The sequence below is a fragment of the Scophthalmus maximus genome, chromosome 8 (genome assembly GCF_022379125.1).
Source record: "Scophthalmus maximus strain ysfricsl-2021 chromosome 8, ASM2237912v1, whole genome shotgun sequence".
Classification (NCBI taxonomy): domain Eukaryota; kingdom Metazoa; phylum Chordata; class Actinopteri; order Pleuronectiformes; family Scophthalmidae; genus Scophthalmus; species Scophthalmus maximus.
In genome coordinates, this window is record NC_061522.1 from 15,810,731 (window position 1) to 15,835,145 (window position 24,415).

The 24,415-nt window shown below is 39.2% G+C and overlaps 1 protein-coding gene across 2 annotated transcripts in view; it reads left to right on the forward strand.

The window, feature by feature from the left end:
- The window catches only part of LOC118313099 (zeta-sarcoglycan), a 274,953-nt gene that overhangs the window by 218,254 nt on the left and 32,284 nt on the right, over nt 1–24,415 (forward strand). For both annotated transcript variants that reach the window (XM_035638350.2, XM_035638349.2), the window contains exons 5-6: nt 13,635–13,757; nt 14,698–14,770. In XM_035638350.2, the coding sequence (XP_035494243.1) occupies nt 13,635–13,757; nt 14,698–14,770 (196 nt within the window). The remainder of the gene's footprint in view (nt 1–13,634; nt 13,758–14,697; nt 14,771–24,415) is intronic.

Here is a 24,415-nt window from a genome sequence, read left to right on the forward strand (position 1 = left end):
CAGTTTTGTCTGTACAGCATACACTGGAAAAAAAACACAGCATGCAGGGAGATCGTCATCATGAAAGGTTGTGTTCTTCATTCAGCTCATTAAGCAAATTTGTCCAAAAAAAACCCAGAAATAGCACATACTATATATCTCAAATTGTCTCCTTTTAACCCTCCCTTAAACAAATCAATAGTCACTTTTATTGTATAGATCTGTTGTATAGCAGCAAATGTATCAACTACCCCAAACTGGAAGTCTCCAGGTAATGTTTGGAAAATTAAATACATTTTACTCATGTTTAAAATTCCCTAAGGTAAAACTACTTTCAATGATTATCACTGTATGTTTTATCAGTTTCTTTACCTTAGTCAAAGGGGTAAATACTGTTTAAAAATTGGGTTCTTGCTACACAGTATTCACTATTCAAGATGGTTTAAACATGAATAAAGCCGTGTAATTACAATGCCACAGTGTATCATATTGACAACTGCTTAAAATGTCCTGTTCATTTACCATTTCCCATCTGTTTACCCGTCAGTCTGTCTCTTGGCAAAGCTGACAGTCATTACAGCCTCTGTGAGCGTGTTTATGTTCAGGTTTTCTTATTGACTTTTCATTTTTCTAAGTGCATGGTGCAGATAATGAATGCTTTTTCTCCCCAAGCAGGAGAGTTATCTGAAGCACTCATTACCTGTGTGTGTGTGTGTGTGTGTGTGTGTGTGTGTGTGTGTTTTATAGGAGTGAAAAATAAAAGTGTAGCTGCAGAAGCCAAATGCATAGGGAACAATAAGTGTGCGTGCGTATGTGCGTGCATGCGTGTGAGACATTTTTGGATAGCGAGACGGTCATTCACTCTAACCAACCATAAAAAAACAACCCTCCTAACTTTAAAAGTGACTTTCAAAGCTCAAACCTTTCCTCCATCATTCAACACACATATTGCTTTATCTTTCTCTTGCCCTTTCCCTCCTCTTTGCCCCCTCTTTCATCCTATCTTCTCTATTCTGTTGTCGGTTTTACCTTTCACTCCCCCTTTTTTTAATCATGCATGGACCTCATCTCTTATAAAACCGAGGAATTATTTGCCAACTGTGTTACCTTTCCTTAAACTGGGGCTTACATTTATCACTTCATTATCTTTATCTTCTTACACTAATTATGTTCCCTTTTATCCGAGTGGAATCATTCAGCTGATGTAGCTCAAATTGTGGATTATCAGAGCAGCAAAATTAGGGGACTGAAAGGCATAGGCCATAAAGAGTAATAGATGGTTCATGATTTCTGATGAAAGTCGGGTGAATTTCCCAAGAGAAAGTCAAATTGTTTCATGTGTTGTTGCACTTAAGACTCTGTGTTGAAATATGTTTTTGTAGTTGTAGAAATATAATCATAGCCTCACCCGTTCTCAGAAACATGGCATCATTACAGCTGTTAAACAGTTGAATATTGGCTAAAATTGTTTTTAGCGATTAGTGTGCGGAGTGTGCACTTGCAAAGCCTTGCATGAAATTCAATTGTTCCGTTACACACAGTCCAATTATGAATCTTCATCTCTGCAAATCCCCCTCTGAGAAACAAATGATGTACATAACAATCATATTTTGCTGTGATCACATTTTCATCCATACTGAGATCTTTCTGGCTTGATTTGGCTGGCTGAGAAACACAGAGGTACTAAGTAGTCTCATTCCCTGTCTCCCCCTCATCCAATCAGCAAAGTTCAGACGGCACGTCTTCCTTATTTTATGCTGCTGCTCTATGATCAAATCAGTGGTTTTAACGAGGCAATTAAAAATACATAGAGCTGAGCAATAACAAACTGGAATACACTAAAGAGTCCATCGGGGACTCAACAAGGCCATGGATTTACTGCCGTTTCTGTCATTTATCTTTATAATTGTACTTTAATTGGACAAAGGCTAATTGTCTGCATACCGTTTTGGCTACAAGATGGCAAATATTGTTTTCATTGTTCGCTCGTATGTGTTGCGCGAAGTAATGGATTCACTGATCCATATGAAGCCATCCCTCTCCACCAGTGAGCAATTCACAATGTATGTTCACACTATTCCTGCCTCTGGTTTTGCAGGGGTTATTCAAAAACAGATGTTTTTAATTGGTTGAGATTAAATTTATCATAATCAGGTGGAGACTCTCCATTTTTGTGTTTTAATACAACTTATGAGCTAAAAAAAATTGGATAACTTTCCCGCTAACATCAGTGGGTGATACTGTTACATGATATGATGAGATATTAATTCTGAAATATCAATGCACCTCTTGAACACCCTGGAAGTACAACGGACTGGCTGTAATCAACTCTGTAATGTAACGCTAACTGTCTTAAGCCGCTTTCACACTGGCCAAAAAACCTGGTTAAACCCGCTAACACCCGACGTTTTCTGCAGTGTAAAAACGTTTAATCGGCATTCAGCCCCGGGTCAAATGACTCTGGAATAGACCAGGGTAATAATCGGCTTCACCTCTGATCGGCATTGATGTGAACGTCACACCCGGGTGAACGCGCTAATTTGCGCGATGACGGAGGCAATGAAGGCTCGACTCCTCCATCGGTAACTGCTGGTACCTCACCAGCTGTAGTAAAGACACCTCTCGCATGTAGCTAGTTGCTTAGCCTAGCTTTGGCTCGTTGGTTACAACTAACACAATCCAGATCATCGATGAGGTTTAGAACGGGGCACTTTATTTCAACCCTTCTTCGGTGGACATACACTCCTCATCAGGCGGTCTCTCATTACACAGTGGCCATAAACTGTCGTTAACATGGATGATGTGCGGAGCCCATTCTCCTTGTGGCTGCAGCAATGTACACAACAACAGCGCCAACCTTCTTCTTCTCTCATACACACACATCAAACCCCATAGTGCCACCTGCTTAAAGGGCCAGGCTCGGCTCGTAACACTGCGCTGAGTTTGTAAACTTTGAAAGAGTGACAAGTACAAGATATAGGGTAACGTTGACCACTGGCTCAGTGGTTACCATGCTTTCTGTTGTTTACTACACTGTTATTTTTCTTTGTTTCATGGCGCACACCGCTCTCTACCGCCATCTATGGCCACCAACTGTCACTACAAGATCATCAGACCCTGGTCTGCTCGCAGAGGGCCAATTGCCGATTAAACGTGGGTCGACCCGCGTCTAAAAAATTCCGGGTCTACGCGGTAATTTTGGTGTGAAAGAGGTATTACTGTCTTTTCACCCAAAGTCAAACATGTTCTGGTGAAGTCAGTAAAATTTTGTGACATTATTCAAATCAATTCAATTGTGTCCGTATACTGCCAAAACACAGCATGCATTATTTCAAGGCACTTTAGATAGTAAGGTCGAGACCCCACAATATTACAGAGAAACCAAACAGTTCCAATGAGCAGGCACTTGGCGACTGTGGAGGAGAAAAAATATATTTTAAGGGAAGAAATTTCTAGCAGGACCAGACTCACACATGGGCAGAACATTTTCCACGACTGGTTGGGGTGAGAGGAGAGAAATGGGGGAGAGAGGAGAGGTGGGTGGACAGAGGAGGAGAGAGGAGACAGGAAGAATTAAGAGAGAGAGTGACGAGAGAGAACAATTGTATAACCTTTGCCTTAAGCTTAATAAGACCAATTCTTATAATTTGAATAATAATGCAGAAACTTATAAATGCAATGACATTCTTAATAATAATAATTTAATGAAAGGAAAGATTTAAAAAATCTGAAAATACTTCTGGCTGGCATAAATCAAATAAATACCTTGTTGGCTTCAGGCAGTGAGGTAGACTTTGAATGTTTCAGAGCTTTGGGTGTTTAATGCAAGGATAGCATAACAAAACCATTCAACCAAAAAGTACTTGTTTCAACTGGCACTTGTGGCCAATCAAAAAGGTGTGTGGTTATAATACTAATGTGAATGTGCGTAACCTTGCTAATATTAAACTTAATTATTCAAACCTTAACAACCAACAATGGAGCAGGCTGACAAAAAGTTTTCTGTGGGAAATGCTGATACTTTTTTTTTGCAGTATATCATTCGAAAACATGAATAATGGAGAGTGCCCCATGGTTAAAAAATCTGCCACAAGGTCGGAACAGTGACTCAGTATCCCTTTAGGCATGTTTGGAAAGCAAACATCCATAACTGTGTGCATTTTCAATAAAAGGATAGAATACCCAAGCTCCCTCAATGACTCACATTCAATTTTGAACACTACCTCAGGCACTTTTGCCATGTTGCTTTTTATGCACCAGGTTGATGCCGTTATCCAGGGAAACTTTCAATAACTGTAAATAGTGGAATATGTTAGCATTTATAAATCTTTGTAATTGCAATTTGCAGGGTAAAAAAGAGTGCAAGGAACATTTTTTTGTAAACTGAAGTCATTTAGGCTTGAAATCATATGAATATGATCGAACATATTGAAAAATGTGACTGACAGGTGTCCCTAGTTACCCAGGTTTTGCGTTTTAGAATTATTGTTTAAACATTAAATAGTTCTTAATATTTACTCTTTGTTTCACCTATGGAGACTGGATTTATTTTTGAAAATGATAAGCCTACTTAAAGACTAGAGAGCTGTCTATAAAAAATAAAAATAAAGAAATTTAGAACTCGAGAAAAGAAGGAAAACTTCATGCAGAAAGACAATGACCCAAAACACACAGGTAACACAACAAAGGGGGTGGAATATTTCAGACTGGTGAAAACAATCACCAGATCCTTACCCAATAGAGCAGCATTTCATCTCCTAAAGTGTAGAATGAAGTGAAAAATCCTGTGACACTAGCATCTAAGTCTGGTAAAAGGTTGGCAAAGCATCACACGTGAATAATGCAAAAGTTTGGCGATATCAGTGGGTCGCAGGCTTGAAGCAATTATTGAGTTGTCATTCTGGTCCCATAGTGAGCCAAGGTACCCCGTAATCGACATGTCATAATGTGCATCACTTGGCCTACAAACTTTAAAAAATAGTGGCAGGTGTTTCAGCTCCTTTTGGACTTCTTCGAGGTCATATTAATCATATTAGCCCTGGATTTTGTATCTTTTTTTGGGGTTTGAAGTAAAACTTGTAATTATAACCATAGCCAGTTTGTCTCAAAACAGGGTGAACTTTTCCTGCTTTCTGTCACAAGTAAACATAAAACAAAAATCGACATGCATACATTTAAGCTACACATCATCATTGTCTGGACAAAGGAACGATATGTAACCGACACAAGCAAAAGAAAAAAAATTGACAGCAGATTGAATAAAAATGATATGCATGGCATTGAAAATGTAGGACTTGTTCGAGCCACATCAACTATTCACAAAGTTCTAAAAGGAATATTGCCAGTTTAAGTGTGAACGATTGGGAAAGATAAATTTATGAAATAAAATAAAAATTTACTGAAATTCACTGAAAGTAGGCCCTTGTTAATTGTCTTAATGCTGACAGTGTAATAGATGGTTGGTTGTATCTGGGTTTTAAATTCCACAGTAATATGAAGAGCTATGTTGCACAGCTTTTTCATCTTCCCTCCATCCCGCAGCCCTAACTCCAGAGATCAGGTTGATTAATGAAGGTGACAAACAGTACTCATTCATCTCTCCCTCTGTCTCCTTCTCTGCTTCTATACTATATTAATGACTGTAATCAACTCTAAGTAAATAAATTGTGTCCCTCAGTGTATGAATCTCCCCCTCCCCCTTGTGGAAAATTCAAAAGTTATTATTTTTTTAAAGCACTTTCCAATACAGTTTCTTCATTACTCCCCAGGTGTTCTCCTCTCATCATTATCTCATCCTAGTCCTAGTTTTTATTTTTGTGTTTCTTTCAAGGTGTCTGATAAACACCTTGAAGAGCTTGAAGGTGTGATGTGGCAGGGCAGAGAGCCTGTCTCTTTGATTGGTAGAAACACTTCAAATGATTCTGTGACCCTCTTGTTTCCTGCCATTGCATCATGGTCATGTTGTTTACTTTCAGAGGGTCAAAATAATACAGCTGCTTTCTATATCCGCCCCTTCTCTCCCTCTTTCATTTGGTTGCTCCTCGAACAGTGATGTGCAGCACTAATCTCTCAGAAGAAGTTACAGATTCTCACTTTCAACTCCTGTCAAACAAATTCTGCACCAAGATGACTCATACCTTGAACCTTAGGTGTGTGTGTGTGTGTGTTTGTGTATGCAGGGTTTGATCAATGACTGAGGTTCCGACAAAGGCTCTCAGACTGATTTGCTCTTTTTTGAGGTATGAGTGTATGATATATTTTCACCGAAGATATAAACACACAGACAGACTAAGTAAGTCAATGGTCTGTAGTTTGTGGTCATTTTTCTGGTGGACTACATTATATTTCTGTCCATCCCCATTTACAAACATAAGGGAGGAAAATGGTCGTCCATATACAGTAACTCCACTTTCTAAGGTGATCACAGCCTGAGCTGTAAACAAATATTTGTATGATAACTTCTTCACATATACATTTGAACATATCTGTAGAAAATAAAAGCAAGTAAAAGTGAGGTCAGCTTAAATTGCACTGTTAAAAGTAATACAAAACAGACATTGTCTGCACTTTTTCAATGTCATTAAGAGAAAGAGATACTGCGATACTCAGCTGAATAGCAGTAGCACTCAATCAGATTGGACTCAAGTGACAAAAAAAATGCCAGCAAAGACACTTTGAGGGAACTGCAGTATGGCTCATCAAGTTATCTCCGGTGTATAAAGAGAGTCCCAGAGAGAAGCATGACAAATACCAGGATTTAGAAAAGATCATCTTAGAGTACTCCAAACCAAATAACGTGTGTGTGTGTGTGTGTGTGTGTGTGTGTGTGTGTGTGTGTGTGTGTGTGTGTGTGTGTGTGTGTGTGTGTGTGGTTTCTTACTTCTTACTTCTCAGTTATTCCAAAAATCTCATGGTAACCTAGAGGCTAAGATAAACTGAGATAATCCTTTATTCGTACCACAACTGGGAAATTCGGGTGTCACAGTACCAAAGTGGATAGCAGGATACAAAAAAAACACTAAGGTATGTACAACATATAGAATATGAATACTATATTCAGAGCAGCAACAATAATTGCACAGTTGGTAGTTGCACTCAATTGAAATGAGATGAACAAATGTATAACATTTAACCAAGATTTTCATGATTCAGCTCCGACCTCAGATCTTTCTAATGTGTAAAATCATAGATTTAGATCATGTAGCCAAACAGGGAAGGTTTAATTCAATTGAAAATAATAGGTAAATGGTAGATTCTGCACATTTGACATTAGTTCCAACTGCTGATCTCTTGTTCTTGTCTCCTTGCTCAGAACCACAAGGGCTCACTTGCTAACATGGAACCAAATCCACCCAGTCATTTGCTTCGTGGGAGTGAAGCAATATCATTTCCTAAAATAAGACAGAAACATTTGATTAAATATTTCTAAACATATGCTGTGCGTTGCGTAAGGTGGTTTGCACAAATCTCCCCTCAGGAACCTTTCTCCTTGCAGAACACACAAAAGCGCCCACTGGGCTTTTGAATATTCATTAAATTTGACATTCTAGACAGGAAGGGAACTGACAAGCATATCAGCCAGGCTCACTCAACAGAATGCTCATCTTAATCCACTGATAAACCGTGCCATGTTTGAATAACAAATCAGGAAGTTTAGCTAGTGAAATCCAGTCAAAGCCAAAATTAATTACCTGGCATTGAGGGTTGTAATGCATTGCTATTAAATTTTAACTGTAAATTTAAAAAAAAAAAAGCAAAACTACAAGCATTTGCTACTATGCATATTATGGAACAATGTGAAGTGTGAATACAACATGTTTGCTGTCCATTGCTGAACGTGTGTACATCACAGTAACTGTGGTGGTGTTTTTGCTTCATCTGGCCCATTCCTCTTTTTGTCTATGATTTGAAGTACAAACATGGGTATGTCCAATGGTATGCATACATACAAAACCTTGCATTGTATGCACTATGTTGGTCACTGATGTATTGCCAATGGGAGGCCTAAAACCAATATACTTTAAGGGAGAGTTTGCTGCTAGAGTTAAATTGAAACACATTTCAGAAACATTGTTTGCAAACTAACTTTTCAAGGAGATTTCAAGGATAATCTGACTAATGATAAATTTCATGCCTAGCACTCAACACATGTTGCCATCCTACTCTCAAAAGCAGATTTATGAGTGCACACAATTTAAAAAATGACTTATCCTCTAGCTTTGCTGATAGACTGGATAAGCAACAGAAAACTAATGTGCCTGAAAATATCAAAAATATCAAGACAAAATCTAAGTTTGATTTAGGAAAATCCACAATCTGAAAACTTAATAGACTGCTCTGGAACTGAACTCACACTATAATTATACAGGCTTACATCAGATCCATATATAGTATACATTGACTACTGCACAAATCATAAGAATGGCCAGTTATCATGCAGTTTAGGACAAAGTGTGTCCCAGGAACACAGTAATGGGAGAGGTAAAGATGTTATACCCTTGCATCTTCTTTTATTGGACATACCCTTTCAGAACTGCTCTTATGACTTGAGTTGTGGAAAGGAGATTTAGCTGAGGCCCCTGCTATAGAGGCCTGAGGTCCCTCTAACACTATACACCATGTAGATGTTGAATGGGCCCCGCCTGAAGGTCCCAGATTCTACTCCAATTCATAAAAGATGAAAAGTGATTTAGCCAACGGCCAGACCCAGCCAAGCATTAAAAGCAGCCAGAGAAATCTTAAAAACAGCCATAAAATCCACATTTAAGCAGCACAGTGACACTAAAGTCTGAGTTATATAATGTCATATTTTGCTAAAAAGCCTTGCTTTGCATTTAACATATTGCCAGAATTTTGACCTTAGGAAACCCCAGAGTGATTTAAATGAGACAAAATATGTCTGACTTCTATCTACATGCCAAGAGTCATAAACGGACTAAATCTATGAGTTTTGTTTTTGTCACGGTTTGAGAATATGAATGGGATATACGCAGAAACGGTGTGCAAGACCAGAATCCCCTGTAGATTGCAAATATTTGTATGAATGGAACATAGTGTTCCACCTACTCCTGTGATGTCTTATCTCTGGGAGTGTGAGAGAAGGATGGTGGGAGTAGTGGGGAGACTTAATCACAAAGCACATTGAAGCTGGTTTAATTAAACATTCATCTTGACCTGTTTGGGAAAATCAACCATGCATGCAGTGTTTACTTTGCTTCGCCTCAGTCTTCTCTGTACCTTTTACAGTGTCTTCTTGCGTCATAGCCCTTCATTGCTAGAAGCCCTAATTTAAAGCCTGGAATTAAAAATCCAGGATAGCAAGCCCATATAACTTTATAATGGCCCCAATGCTTTAATGTGCAGTAGCAATAAAAGTTACATGGGCACCAGTTTAATGTCCTCTATTCGCTAATTACAGAATACAAATGGGAGAATTCAGAATTCCATTGAAGTACATGGAAAGTATAATAAAATAGTCCTTTTGTTTTTTACGCTATTCAGAACTTGAAATGCATGAACAAGAGAAGAATCTTTCCAATATAAAAAAAGTAAATTGAAAGTTCTGATGAAAGGAACCTAGATAATACATAAGTGACCATCAAGGGGCTGGCGAGGATAGGAAAGTCTGGTGTTCAACACTGAGTCGGTCCCGTCTTGGCATTAAAACTGACTTTGTTCGCCCTTTGAAAATGTAATGGCAATCTTTGTTGTTTTAGGAGACACAAAAAACGCAAGAGTACACGGCTATTTTGTCCCTGCTGTATATGTGCGTAGGCCTCCCTTCGCACTGTTCTACCATTTAGCAAAATTTAAAAACCTGCAATAATTCCTTTTTGAAACAAGTTGTAAAAAAACGCTGACATAACTTACAAAGTAAGCAGTTGTCCATGCACACACAATATACAGTATAACCATTAATTTGACTCATGGTTATGGCCACCTGATGAAAGTCTGAAAAAGTGAAAAGAAAAATACATTCACATTTTAGTTTTGGACTGGTTTGTGATTACACTGGCATTGTTTTTTAGTTTTCACAAATTAAGTAAGAGGAGTAACAATGCGGTCAACAAACTGAGAGGTAGCTCAGTCTGTGTTTGAACTGTTCTTATGATGTCATGTGCTGCATCATCAGAGTATCATCAAGATCCATGTGATGGAAATTAAACTTCTATGCTGGCACATAGAACTCAGGAATTGATGAATAACGACAGACAGGATGATTACTTTTTATGAACAGTTTTAACTGTTTTTGACTGGCTGATTATTCTGGTTTAAAATCCCAACACTTACTGTACACGCTGATGTGCATCCCATGGTTGCCTGAAGATGATAATTGTAAATAAGTATATAGATTGTTTACACAAAGTGATTATACCATAAGTTCCTGAACAGCAGATGGATTTATTGATAGTTTGGCTTTTGAAATTCATGCTACGATCACATATGTACTATCACGTAATACCGTGGTTGGTCAGTTTGCTCTCAGACCACAGTCCACTCAGAAACAGAAACAAACAATTCCTGTGGGAAATATCAGGATCTTTGGCAGCCAAGTGCTCTGCTGTGGTCACCCACTAGTCCTAATTTTGTCCCGCTGCCAACTGTTTGATTGCATGATCCAAATCTTTGTCAAAACCAGACACTTTCAGCGTGCAGGTTACTTGCTCTGCCGTTGCTTCAGTTGCTTCCAATAGCAAAGGGAATTTTGAAAACATAACGGGCTGGGAGCAGAACGGGAGGAGAATGCCGCCTACAATAGTCGCCCCATGGCAGGTTTATACCCACAGTCTACATCTGGTGAGTCAGACAACCAGTAATGAACCCGCGACATCAGGCAGATATCAATGGATGATGCTTGTGATATCCGCAGAGTAGAGCGTGGCCCAGCAGGCTCGAGATCATGTCACATTCCTGAGTTCAGATCTGATTTTGGACCTCAGTCAGATGTTCTTTAATATCAAGATGTTGTTCTTCCCCACAATCCTTTTCTCCTGCACATCTCTTCATTAGTGATACATTCTAAAGGCATTATTATTACTGAAGGATCCTGCAGATGAAGTTACTTGTGTCGGCAGAGGGGATCCTGTCAGGAAGTGATTATTTAAATTAGTGCACCAATTAACATGTCTGCTTAACGAGGACTCCTGCTGTTATTGTTGACAGCAGAATTACAGTGGGAGAGACACTTATGGCAGCAAACTAATTGACCAAAAGCATTTCATTTACCCAGAATTAACATGAGCTACCTACAGATTGCTAACAAGAAAAAGATAAAGTTTGGATTGTTATTATTGGACATATCACCCATCAAGTCGTTCGGAGCTGAATCTGTAGAATGTCTTCAATGATGGGAGACATTTAGTACGATGACATTGTCATTTTAAAGTATATGTATTATATTATGATTGCTCTAGAAGCATTTTATTCTTTATTCTTTTCATTGTTGTCAGTGTTGTCAGACATTCAGAACAAACATTTCAGAACTGACTACAGCTATAATAAGCCTTTCTTCTATGTTGGCTGTTCAGAGGATTACTGACATCAATTAGAGCTGAACTCAAAAACCTTTTACAGAAGAGAAAGAAAACAGACATGAGGAGAACCCATAAACCTTCTTTAATTTCCCATACAGTAATGCTTGTCAGATTGCAGTTCTTTACTTTAAGTGATCACACACACACACACACACCGATATTGCTTGAAAACATGTCCCTAGTGTGTCTCTGATTGGCTTTCTGAGCCTGATAATTTCTTTGTCTAAGCTTATCTAACCAACCATCTAAACACAATGTGACCCAACAATGAATAGTAGCCAATCTGAGCCAGAGTAGGTAGGTTTACGCACACTTTCCTCTTTTTATCCCTACAGACTATATTTTCCCAAGTTCTCATTAACTCGTATTCACCCCCACTGAGAAGACAAGACAAACATTTCCTGTGACTAATCACAAATCTTAAAGAAAGAAATATGCTGACCTGGAAATCTGCACCGCCAGCTGCATTATGGGACAAGAGCTGAACGGCCAAAGAGAACTAGCAAGATGTCTGAAACGGCAACTAGCACAGCACATCTCCATCGTCACCCCTTCAACACGCGCGCACACACACACACACACACACACAAAACCACCATTCAACACAAATGTCAATTGCTTTTTCACACAGTTGGTGGAGGAGTGAGAGGCTTAAGGTGGGAGAGGTAGACAGGATAAAGGCAAAGATAGATGAGAAAAGAAGCTTAGTCTGAGGTTGATGGCTGCTTACCAAGTTTGATTATGACTGACCAGGCGCTCTGCGTCTCTAATTGACACTCGTGACACTATTTGACAGTGAAGGAATTGGATGGAGGCGAGACAGAGAGAGACTTTTCTTTTGCCTCAGCAGAGTTGTAAAAGTGGTGTATCACAACCCCAATCACAAAATAAAAGGAACGTTGATTTACATGAAGCAAAGTGACATTGGCACCACTAAAGGTTAATTTGGCAACTTTATTAGTCGATTTATCAGTTTTCAGACCCCCCTGCCAATATTTTATTGAAAAGCCACCAGCAACAAATCCATTGAGTTTTGGAACAATGTCAGTGTCAGTGCTTCGTCCAACACAACAATTAGTAACAAATAATACCTGAATGCTAAAGCCTGCTGCTTGCTTTTAGATAACTGATAACCATGATGCCTGAGACCACTTCGCCCTTGTGTGTGTGTGTGTGGGTATATATTTTATCAACACTTACTGAATTGTTTTAATTCTATTTTACCTGTACCACTGGCTGATGTAAAATGATAAATGAACGTTCATAAGCAACTCATGAAATCTTTTTTGAGAGTTGTTTAACCCAAATGACCGAGGTCTCTCATCTCACAACCTCACCACGAATGAAAGTAAGTAACTAATCTGCAGAGCACACCGTCAACAGTTTGACTATTGTCTGTTTCTTCAGTAGGAAAGTAGTTCCGTCAAGAATTGTTGCAGCACAGCTTGTTCTTTGGATTATCCATTGTGCCACAGTTGGTATTTATTTTTACATTCGCCAAGGAGGTTATTTTTTTTTTCATTTCCACTGGTTTGATTGTCTGTCAGCAGGATTACGCAAAAACAACTGAACTGATTGATTTGATTTAAATGAATGGTAAATAGACTGTATTTATATAGCAACACTTCTAGTCCTAGCGGCCACTCAAAGCGCTTTACACTACAAGTTACATTCACACACATATTCTACACACAGCCATCATGCGGACTGGGGGAAGAGGGGATCGAAACACCAACCCTCTGGTTAGTGGACGACATGCTCTACCTCCTGAGCCACAGTCGCTCATGAAACTATACTAGCTGCCAGAGTATGATTAATTGAACATTCTGTCTAATATGTCTGATACTGTCAATATAGACAATATGATCAGTAAAGACAAATCTCACAGTTGCTGGGGGTTGTGAATTCAAGTCCCTCTGTGGTAGTTGAGGCTAAACTTTAATGTACTAATGATTCTGTCACGACCCTTTTGAAGAAAACATCCACCAGATGCTAAGTTTTATGTGCTGCAAGCTTTCTTCTGCTGTCAATTTTAACCACCACCCCCCTCTCTCTCTCTCTCTCTCTCTCTCTCTCTCTCTTTATGTCTCTATCTCCCTCTCCCCTTCCCCACCTCCTCAGGTTCAGAGATGGTGGAGGCTCAGTGTCAGAGGTTTGAGGTGAGGAGTGCGGATGGAGAGAGAGTTCTGTTCTCAGCAGACGAAGATGAGATAACCATCGGCACTGAGAAGCTTAGAGTCACAGGTAGGGGTTCACACTAATAATAACACATGCTGCAGACCACCTGAACATCATTTTATTTCTTTCATTTCCTTTGTTGGGTTAACATTAGCTGTTCTTCATTTTTTTCTATCACCATTAACACCATGAACGCTCCTCTAAACTGAAATGAATGTCAACATCCAACTATACAGATAGAAAACACTCACTCACACAAACACACAGACACACACACACACACACACACCGACCTGGGTAATTGGTGAGATTTTTCTATTAGAGGCACTCTGGAGAAATCAGGGAGCAGCGGTTGGAGGGAGAGTTGAAGGGGGGAGGTCTAGAGGTGACCGTTACTGTCATCGCTGTTGATGGAGGTGATAGAAGAGAGACTGAACAGTGGAAAGAATGCGAATATGAACTCATTCATTCAGCTCATGCACTGAGCTGAGGGCCAAGTGGAGGCATGCAATGCTACAATCATTTACTTATTTTGCAGAAAGATCTTTTCTTTCCTTTATTTTTTTTTATATTTTCAGATGGATAATGTAACTTTCCTCACATTGCTGCTCTCTGCACTAGTGAGAGCTGTACAGCAAAGACTACATAATGTGGGAGACTGCATGTAATGTGAATGAGCCAGTGCCATAGCAGCTGGTGATCTGTGATTACTAGTGGCCTTATTCTTATTTCCATAGTTGGTGTTGTGTACCTGGACAGGTGCCATCCAACATGTCCGGAAACACTGAACACGCAGAATCACCACGTATTTATTGTTCCCAGAAACTTTAATGTATTTTGACATAATCCGTATGAAACAAGAAAGATGCAAACAGTATATTATGCATTGAAAGCGTCTGCCTCAACTCCAAGAATAGAAATGTGAGGCAATATGTAGCAGGCTTCCACACAAAAGACACATGTGAATTAATTTCCTTAATTTCATGCACTCTTACCCTCTCTCCAGGGAACGAAGGTGTGGTGTTCAGCCATTCTGTAGAGACTTCACATGTGAGGGCAGAACCATCCCAAGACCTAAAGTAAGTACTCTAAATAATGTTCTAAATATGCATATGACTTCATGTGTGTGTAGGTGTGCGTGTGCGTGTGTGTGCGTTGCAGCAGACACACATTTGTTTACTTGCCGAGTTCTTCTTGTTAATATTTTATGTGTGGAATAATATTTATGAAGTGTCTGTTTTCATGCATTATTACTAATATAGTGACACCGCAAATGACAATTAAGGGGCACATGTGTTGTTAATATAGAACGCCGTAGGTTAGCTTAGCTAGCCCTGTGGTAGAGTGTGCTCATGACTTGTAATCAGCTCTCTGCAGAAAGAGGTGTTCTGGTGATTGGCAGTCTGACAGGCGTGACAGAGGGAACTACATCCCTTCGGGCTACTGGGTACAAAGGTCAGGCTGTTACTAAGTCGAGTCTTCCCCTGATACATAGACTTGAACACATGTAGTGCAAAGTAGAAGAGCTATTATAAATCATTATATTTTTTGATTGGAATTCATTATATTCATTAACAAAGCCATGTTAGGGCCTTTGTAGGTACAAATAAATAAATAAAATTAACCTCTACTTGCCAATTATCATGCTGGCAGTGGATCCCTTAAGCTAATTATACTTATATAATAATACATCTATTACCATTAGCCTGTTGATTGTACAGACATTTCAGAAAAAAACAACTTGCTGACTGCGATGTATTGATATAGCTTTTGTCTGTCGTGTCTGTCCTGCTCTACCACAAATCCCTTATTTTTTTCCACTATGATCTCAGAGAATAACCAAGGGTTTTGTATTCATTTTTGGACTGGAGTTCTTTTCTGAATTTTATTTACCTTTACCTATAATGGCTCCAATACATTATTGAGTTCATTATCTGTTACTTGAATTGACATGTTGTGTGAAAGTAATTTGTTTTAAAATGATGTTAACTAATGTGGAGAGGGTATTTTCAAGATGATGGTAAGTGACATAAGGTCATGATCTATCCTTTAGTTTGACAGATATTGTGAAGGGTAAAAAAGACAGAATGAAACAAAGCACTTTTGACCAGAGACAGCTCCTCAATAATGCTTATGCAACACGGGCAAGGCACTGCTCAGACTGATGAAATGTTGCTTCCAATAGCAGCTGCTCAACCTTCTGGTCTCCCTGCATTAGCTAACTGTTCGTCTGTGTTCATCTTCTCCTCAACCCCTCTCCTGGAGTGTTTTGGGTGTCTCTAAGGGACACGTTGAAGTTCCATAATGACTAATGTCTCATCCTCATTTGGGTATTGTCAGACAGGACTGAGGAGAAGTGGCCTTAAAGGGGCCGTAATCAAAATCAGCCAATATATCCTCATGGTCCGCTAGCTGTCGGTTGTGTGTGTGCACAACAAACAACAGAGGAAGGGACAAGGTTTCTCCAGAATCGCTTACTGCCCCTTTATGCCAGAGACAAAATCGTGAACAGAGAGGCAGGAATGCAAAGAGATGTGGGATGGAGAGAAAAATAAGAGGCGGGGGGGGGGGGTCAACGAAGTGATAAGGTATAGTGGAAACCAGGATATGCTGAGAGTTCTACAGAGATATAATTGACTGAATTGCAGGTGAAGAAAAAAAAAAGATATAGGGCAGTTACAAGAGGAAGGAGGGCTGAAGTTAAGATAGGTGAAAAATAAGGCAAAGGGCAGAGATTGGTGATAGAACAAAATGGTATGGGAGTTACTGTATAGGAGAATAGATTGAATTGAACTCACTCCTGCATGCAGTTTGAGCCCTTAACAGCAGATAGTGGGATTTAGCAAAAATATGTTGTTTTTTTTATGGTGTGCATCAGGCTTTTTTTTTTTGACAGAGAAGTATTAAAACATTGAACTAGCACATGAGTTGACTTTTTAGCACTACCTCAACAAATTTTTCCCTCCATTTGTGTCAGTCTTTTTACTCTTTCACATATTCATTCTACCTTAAATATTGCCCCTCATGTTTTGTATGCAGTGGATATGAAAAACTAATGTGACTTAGACAAAGAGGTGTCCCAGTGGCTCAGTATGCTTGTATCTTGTGATTCCTGAATCACACAAGATGTCTTCATCCTCTCTCATTCCCCAGTATTGCCCTTGTCTTCTCATTCTATGATTCCAAGCAATACCCTTTAAAGAAAAAGTCAGACATGAAATGGGACTCAGGAACAAAGGGAAATTGAATTTACTTGACATACAGAACAGAGTGACACAAAAAATTGTGGGGAGGCAAAATTGGTATTAGAGGAAATAGGACCCCATGCAGGTTGAGGGATCAGAGAGAGAGGGGGTGGCATTTTCAGGACTGGGTGAACTAGAAGAAATTAGATTAGTTGAATGAAACAAAGTGAAATCTACAGAGAGAACGAGGGAAAATAGAGGAGATAACAGTGGACAGGTCAGTGCAGGTAAGAAAGGGGATGAAACCTTAGATGAAGTCCTATGGTGAAGTAAGGAAAGCAAGCCCTATTGTGAATTCAACACAGCAGTTACTAATATATATAGGCTGTTTTTATTTGCATTAGCTTAAAGAACACTCTCCAATGAAGACTATAAATAAATATGGACAATTAATATTAAACTCATCCAATCATGCATGCACGCAAAAAAAACACACATCCACACATATCTATAAACACATGCAATGAAATCCTTATAGTTGCACAAATAAAAATAGACTATTGGAAGCACAAAAGAAAAGCAACTGGCCCAAGAGCACAATTTCAGAGAATTAATGAGTTAAAAACATTAAAAGCTCAAACATGCATGAAGGTAAACATCTTATCACCACACACACATACATCACCGCAACCTCATGAATTCATTAAGGAACAGGAAGTGACATGCAGAAAATAAAACCTACATACTCTCACACACATTTCACTGATCTCCCTTCTGCATCTCCTGCAGGGTTAATACAAAGACCAGAAAAATAACACTGATAAAAAGACGATTACATGGTTCCAACACTTTTGCCACCAGTCATTAGCTGTTAAATGGTAGAGAAAAAAATAGACTGAAGTGTAGCCATTACCATGAGGGTTATTTTTTTCAGTTGTATTACATTTGAGGAGGTAGTTCAGACTACTGGTAAAGATGGTTTCAAAAGTAATATTATAGTATTGTTTCTCTTCCAAATTCACACCTTTTTCCAAACAATAATTTAATCCTTTTATGGTTGGAACTTTCTCTCTCTCTACAGTATCTGTCTATTTCTCATCATATCTCTGTCCTCTTCTTTTTTCATCTATAACTTTTTGAATCATCCTGCTAATAAGCAAACAAACCAAACCAATCTTCTTGGCAGGGGTAACAATGTATCAGACTGGAGCGAGTGGATGAAAGATCAGACTCTTAACATTAATTTGGCCAAATGTACACTTGCTAGGTTGAATATGGGAAATAGGCATTTGACAAGCTAACGAATCAAACAGCTCCAATCCCACTTTTCAGACTCCCAGAAATTAGAGGAGTTGCACAAAAACAACTCCTCTAAAACAACTCCTTGTCAAAGTAGAAGTAACTATAGGCAGGCTTTAAGTCATGCAATGTGCCAATGGCAGTGACCATTTAAAGAATATTCCATTGATAGTAGATGTGACTGAAGTCAAAGACACTGGAATGCACAACACACAGTGGTAAAACTGGGTTGTTGTAGTTGCACAGACACACAATTCTCAGCAGCCTGCTTTCAAAAGAACACTCCAGGATGCTATGCCATACACTTTCAAGGCCTCTTTTGTGATCGTTTCAAGCCATGTTTACACTACTCTTACTTAAAAGTGTACAGGGAGCGGCCGGGAGGCAGACAGAAAGTGGTCGCTTTGGAAAAAGTGCTGTGGCTGGCATCTTCTTTAAGCAGCAAAGTACAAAATCTTAAAGAGGCATTCTTGACAATGACTGACTTAATAACATGGGAAAAAAATTAATCAGGGACTGACAATATATTGGCAGCCAACAAAAACAACAACAAACAAAAGGGCGTAGTACTGTAGTTGTAGAAAAGTTGGTAGCGGATGACTGTGATGAGGGAGTTTGTCAATGTTCAAGAGGTGTAGCAGGTACAGTTTACTGATATAATCAGTGAGGAACTTTGATAATAAAACTGATTTTCATCAGCAGCACAACATATGGCTGAGGTTGCTCTTTAACTGTGAAAAACCACAAAATTGTGGATGCAGCCTTTCGCAGATGAGAAATGCTCCTAGTTACAAAGATGACACATTTTAATGCATGGTTTTCCTCTCAGTTGGGTATACCAGGTAAACCTACCAAAGAGGGTTCCCAGGAGCGGCCTTACCTGTAGCCCCCTCTGGATGTCCCTATCTCCAAGGCTGAGGCCAGTCATAATGCAGTGAAAACTCATTTTGTCCATTTGTATTTGCAGTTTCATTCTTCTGGTCACAACCCAGGGCTCATGACCAAAAAGTGAGGGTCAGAACGTAGACCAACTATTAAATCCAAAGCTTTGTTTTATGGCTCAGCTCCTTTTCCCCACAACCGTATGGAATAATGCCCACATAACTGCTGACGCCACATCAATCCGCCTGTCCATCTCCCGCCCCATCTACCCCACATTCGTGAGCAAAACCCCAAGATACTTAAACTCTTTCACTTGGGGCAGCAACTCACCCCACAAACCCGCAATTATAGCAACCAATTATAATGGTAATTATTATTTGTAACATATTCCTGCACAACAATTTGAAGGGCATTTGGCTTCAGTGTGAAAGGATAACATAAAAAAACAGTGTTGAAGGCTTTTCAGACAAAAATTTACTGCATACTAGTTTCTGAGCATGAGCATTGAGACAGGATGCAAAAGCTCCTGTGGCATCAGGACAGTCGTGTGTTTAAAATAAACTAAGAGGCAACATCTCTCCATGTAGTGCTGTTGTTGGTCTGAATGTGGCCTTAATCAAACCAACAAGTGAAATCAATCAGGACCAATCATGCAAAATCATTTCACTAAAACAAACAACAAAAAAAAAGATATATTTAAGGTTTTTCTTGATTAACTTTTGATTGGTAACTGTTTCTGTGACATGTATTCATATTCACTGTGATTTGTAGCTTGACAACTTAAGGCTGTTCTCAATATTTGTAGCTTCCCACCTTTGTTACTGTTGTGCTTATCAATCGTTGGGGAATAAGGAACAGATTCCTGAGATGAGAGAGAGAGGGCAAGTAGATGGGGTGGAAAAGTGTGTCACTGGAAACACTGATGATGTGGTGAGACAAGGAGAATGTCTCAAAAAACAAAATGATGTTTGTGTGTGTGAGTGACATGAGTCCTGGAATCCCTCAATAAACACTGACTGTAAGCTGCCAAAGGTGTAGACAGAGACTGGGGTAAAGAGGAATGAGTCGCTGGGAAGCTAGATTGACAGTGAGTCAGACAGCCAGGGAGACTTGACGGTGTTTTAATTTGCATATGTTAAAGGTTAATCCTATTTTATTTCTGTCTACAGTAGGTGTTAATCCCTAAGATTCTTTTTTTGTGTCTATCCTTGGTGATAAACACTGGTGTTAAGACACAGCATCTCCAAGTGATCACTTGTCCATCAACCAGTTTGGGCGGTAGCAATGTATTGCATTTCTCATCAGGTTTTCTGCTGGTGAGGTTTAAGGTTATCTCTGCGTTTCCCCTTCCATCAGTAGGAAAACTATAACTGACAAAAATGATAATATTTAAAAATCATTGAAGGTCATCTCATGGAACCAACCGTTCAGAAACAAAGAAAGGTTAATTATGAATCAGAATAATTCATCTTAGTAGCCCTTTGGCAAAGTTACTACCTTCATACAATGATGTTAAATAATGTGGGCAAAAGACCCTTCCAAAGAAGTTGTGAGGGTAAAAGTTGAAATATTCTGTGAACAACCACAAAAGAAGACATTGAATTGGAAGTAGAAAAAAATATTAAATGAAAGGTAAAATGTCACAAAGTAATGTAGGCAAAAAAATAATCTTTGGATCTGTTGTACAATAGGCACCTTGCAAAAACACATAAAAAAGCATAATCCAGAGGACAGCTCAAGGCTTTGCCTGTGCCATAGGGGGCACCAACACTGCAGGAAGAGCACTAATTTGACAGAAAGACAAAAATCAATCAACAATTAACTAACAAAAAGTCAAAGCACAGTTAAAGTTCTCACACAGCAACATCACCACGCTGATGCCAGCGGACATTGGGTTACATCAGGACAGAGAGAAACAATATGCTGTACAGTCAATATCTCCACTCTTTCATCCTCTTATCCCTCGCTCTGCGCCGCCTTCTCCTCTATCCAAGTCCTGGGGTCATGAGAAGGCTCCCTGGAGAGAGTTAGCCCCAACACGGGCAAGGGCATCAGAGAAGGATTTGTTCTGTGCCCCTTCCCCTATCCCTGGCTCTTTTTCCATGTATCTGTCTCAGGATAGATAGGACCGCAAAGCCCTATCAGATTCAGGGGCATGGGAAAGGATTTTATTTAGAAAGGTTGGAATACAGTAGGTTAACATTTTAAGAAGTGGACTTTGGGCAGAAGATATGGAGATATCAGATATGGAGCCAAATTTAAAAGAGAAGAAAAAATCACTGCAGTTTTCACACAAACGCTTGTAGGAGTAGCATGCACATAATGCATTTCTGTATTATTTACATAATACGTTGTTATTAGAAATGAGGCACAGAAATATCATATACAGGATCATTTGAGATCTTTTTTATATATTTTTTTACAAGTCACCTACTTATTCTATCTTGATAGTGTGTCTGAAAGACAGTGATGTGAAAGATTTTAGAAAAGAGAGTTAATGTTTAGTGTATCCAGGGAAGGTTAAACAGTGTGTGTCCACAGCAGTTTTTAATTTATTTTTGGAGCAATTTCCAAGTTTTAACACTGAGTCCAAACTCATTTTTATAAATCTGAACACAAGGATTTTCAGATGTTTGATTGATTTCCACAAATTCAACAAGGTGAAGTTTGCTGGAATTTGTCTAAACCCACAAAAATATGATGGGTGGTGGGGGGTGACCACATATATTCACAACAAATTGCTAAATAGAAGAATTTCCAATGTATTTGGACCCCCTGTGAATGCAAACACTGCAATCCCTGAAAATCTTCAACCCCAATGGCTGTACATAAAAAGATGAATGACATGATGGCTCGCAAAATATGAAGCCATAACATCTTCGTCATCCCCTGTTGGTTTGGCTGCAGTATAGGTCATAAACCGCTCTGCCATTTTAGCAGAAGGGACTTGAGTCAAACTCAATGTACATGCCAAATGCATTCTTCCCAAAGATGTTTCTCTCAGTTTAAGTTGTTCTTATCACACTTACATATGTTTAGTTCAACTGCTGTTTTTTTTTTTTTTCCGTAAGTGGGCAGGTTAATGTTCTAGCACCTGATTAAATAGCAAAAATGATGGTCAGCAGTGTTCTTAACATAGGCAGAGATCTATTGTTTTAAAACAAAATTGTAATACATATTACATAACCATATTTCTTTCCATCCCAGCAAGTATAAGACTGACCTTTATGTGTAGAAGGAGAACTGTGCTCTTACTCTGCCTTCATTTCATCCATTTCTTCCACTTTAAATCCACACATTACTTTACATTATTTCCTATCCTAATATATATACATACACAGATCTGTGGCTTTCTGGTTCGAGGTTGGGACCAAAGGTTGTTATGTGTACATGTTTCTCTGTAGTAGGTCCCGAAATGACAAGAGTGCTAATATGACTTAATGGCACTGGGTCCTAGGGGCACTTCCAATTGAACCTAATTACAGACTGTAAAATTTAATGAGCCCTTGAAGTAGAGAATGGTGAGATGATAAACCTTCTGACCTTAATTTTTCTCCCCTTTTTCACCCACACATCCAACAATTGACTTTACTCTAAAAAAGTTTTCAAACAACTTGATCTAATGTTGAGATTATAATATATACGTAGCTGTGTTTTTTTATGAACAATACCTTGCAGCTTGCATAGACTAAACACCAGTGGATATTAACAGAGTAATATGTCATGATTATGATTCTGAGCACATGGCACAATGTTTATCTTGAATACTTTAATGGCCAAAAGCCAGAGCCACAGTGTCTTTAACATAAACATTAGGAGGAAGTACACTTCACATTTACATGTTAATTGAAGTTACAATCCTCTAATGCCTGGTAGAAACAACAATGTGAACTGAATTAGGTCCACTTCCCATGCTCATTTTGAAGCAGTCTCGGAGCAGAGTTGATTTAACCAGGTTTTCGAGTGAGCAGCCAGATGGAGGAGCATGGTGTAGGATCACAAAGTACACCACCTAATTAGCTCCAAAAAACTCAGAAGTAAGCCCGCCCCTAGCTGTTTTTTTGATTAAAAAGTCAGGGTTTGTGTCAAAGTAATTGGAAATCATTAAAATTTAGAATGAGCCACAATCTCTTTGAACTGTGCCTTTGGGGAAATCGTTTCTTCACACTACACTTCCCCTTAAAGAATAGCAGTTCACACGCATGATGGTTTTGAACAGTGTCTGGTTTTTTTTTGTATGTGGTTAGGTCAACCTCATACAGTGATTGATTGCAAGTTTGGCAGAGAAAAAATTAACTTTGTTCTTTGTTTTGTCTTTTGTTGTTTCTCTCCTCTTCGTTCCCTTCATGCTTTCAACAAATTTCACCACAGGCAGTGCTATCTTCTGAATTTCATATATCACTATTTGTCTAATAGACTTGTGATGCAGATAGTAGATTGAAAGCCTGATTCTACTGCATTTTATACCAAGATTGTTGTTGGTTAAAGTAGAAACTGCTCTATGAATTCACAATTTAGTCAAACGCTAGAGTTGCCACTAATCAGATGAATCAGAACCACATTTGCACTATAGCCCTTCCTGCAATTTGCTGGCCTGAGATTGGATTTTGGATGTGTCTAATACCCCCCTTTTCATCGGTACAACAAGGACAATCAGCCCTGCCCTGCTCTGGTTCGTCTCTTATTGATTAGACACACAGGAAAATCATTGAGAACAAAGAGAGAGAGAGAGAGAGAGAGTTTAGGCAAGCAAGCGCAGTTATGGGAACAATCCATAATGCATCTGAATTTCTGTGTGTTTTTGTGTATTGGTTATTGATGCAGTACTTTTTTTCCCGGATGTTGACTTTTGGTAAAGAGTGTCCAAAAAGTCAGGGAGACTGATGTGATAATAATGTGGCTGCTGGAGATTTCCTGATCAAAATATCTGTCCCCTGTGGTAATAGTTAGCTTTTACTGATTACACCAATCTAACAGTTATGGTTTCCTGTATATATATATATTTATATATTTGGAGTGTTAGAAGCGTAGTACGTCTGACAGAGTGTGTCCTCTGCGAGTGACTGTCGTTCGGATCAGCTTGGAGGTGAGGTGAGGGGAGTCGGAGCGTAGGCATGTTGGATGTGTGTCGCTGCGGCGACCACATGTGGAGGGTGAAGCTGGGAGTATTGGGCGATACGGATTCTCGATCACATGTGGGAGAGTGAGGTGGGAAAACCGGACATGGGGAATATTCCTGGACATTGGGAGTGTCATGATCATCTTCAACCAAGTCGCTGTCTGAAGGATTGAAGGGGAAGTTTGTGGTTGGTGGCGTACGGTAAGCACGTTCATACATGGCTGAAGTGGTAAGACAAA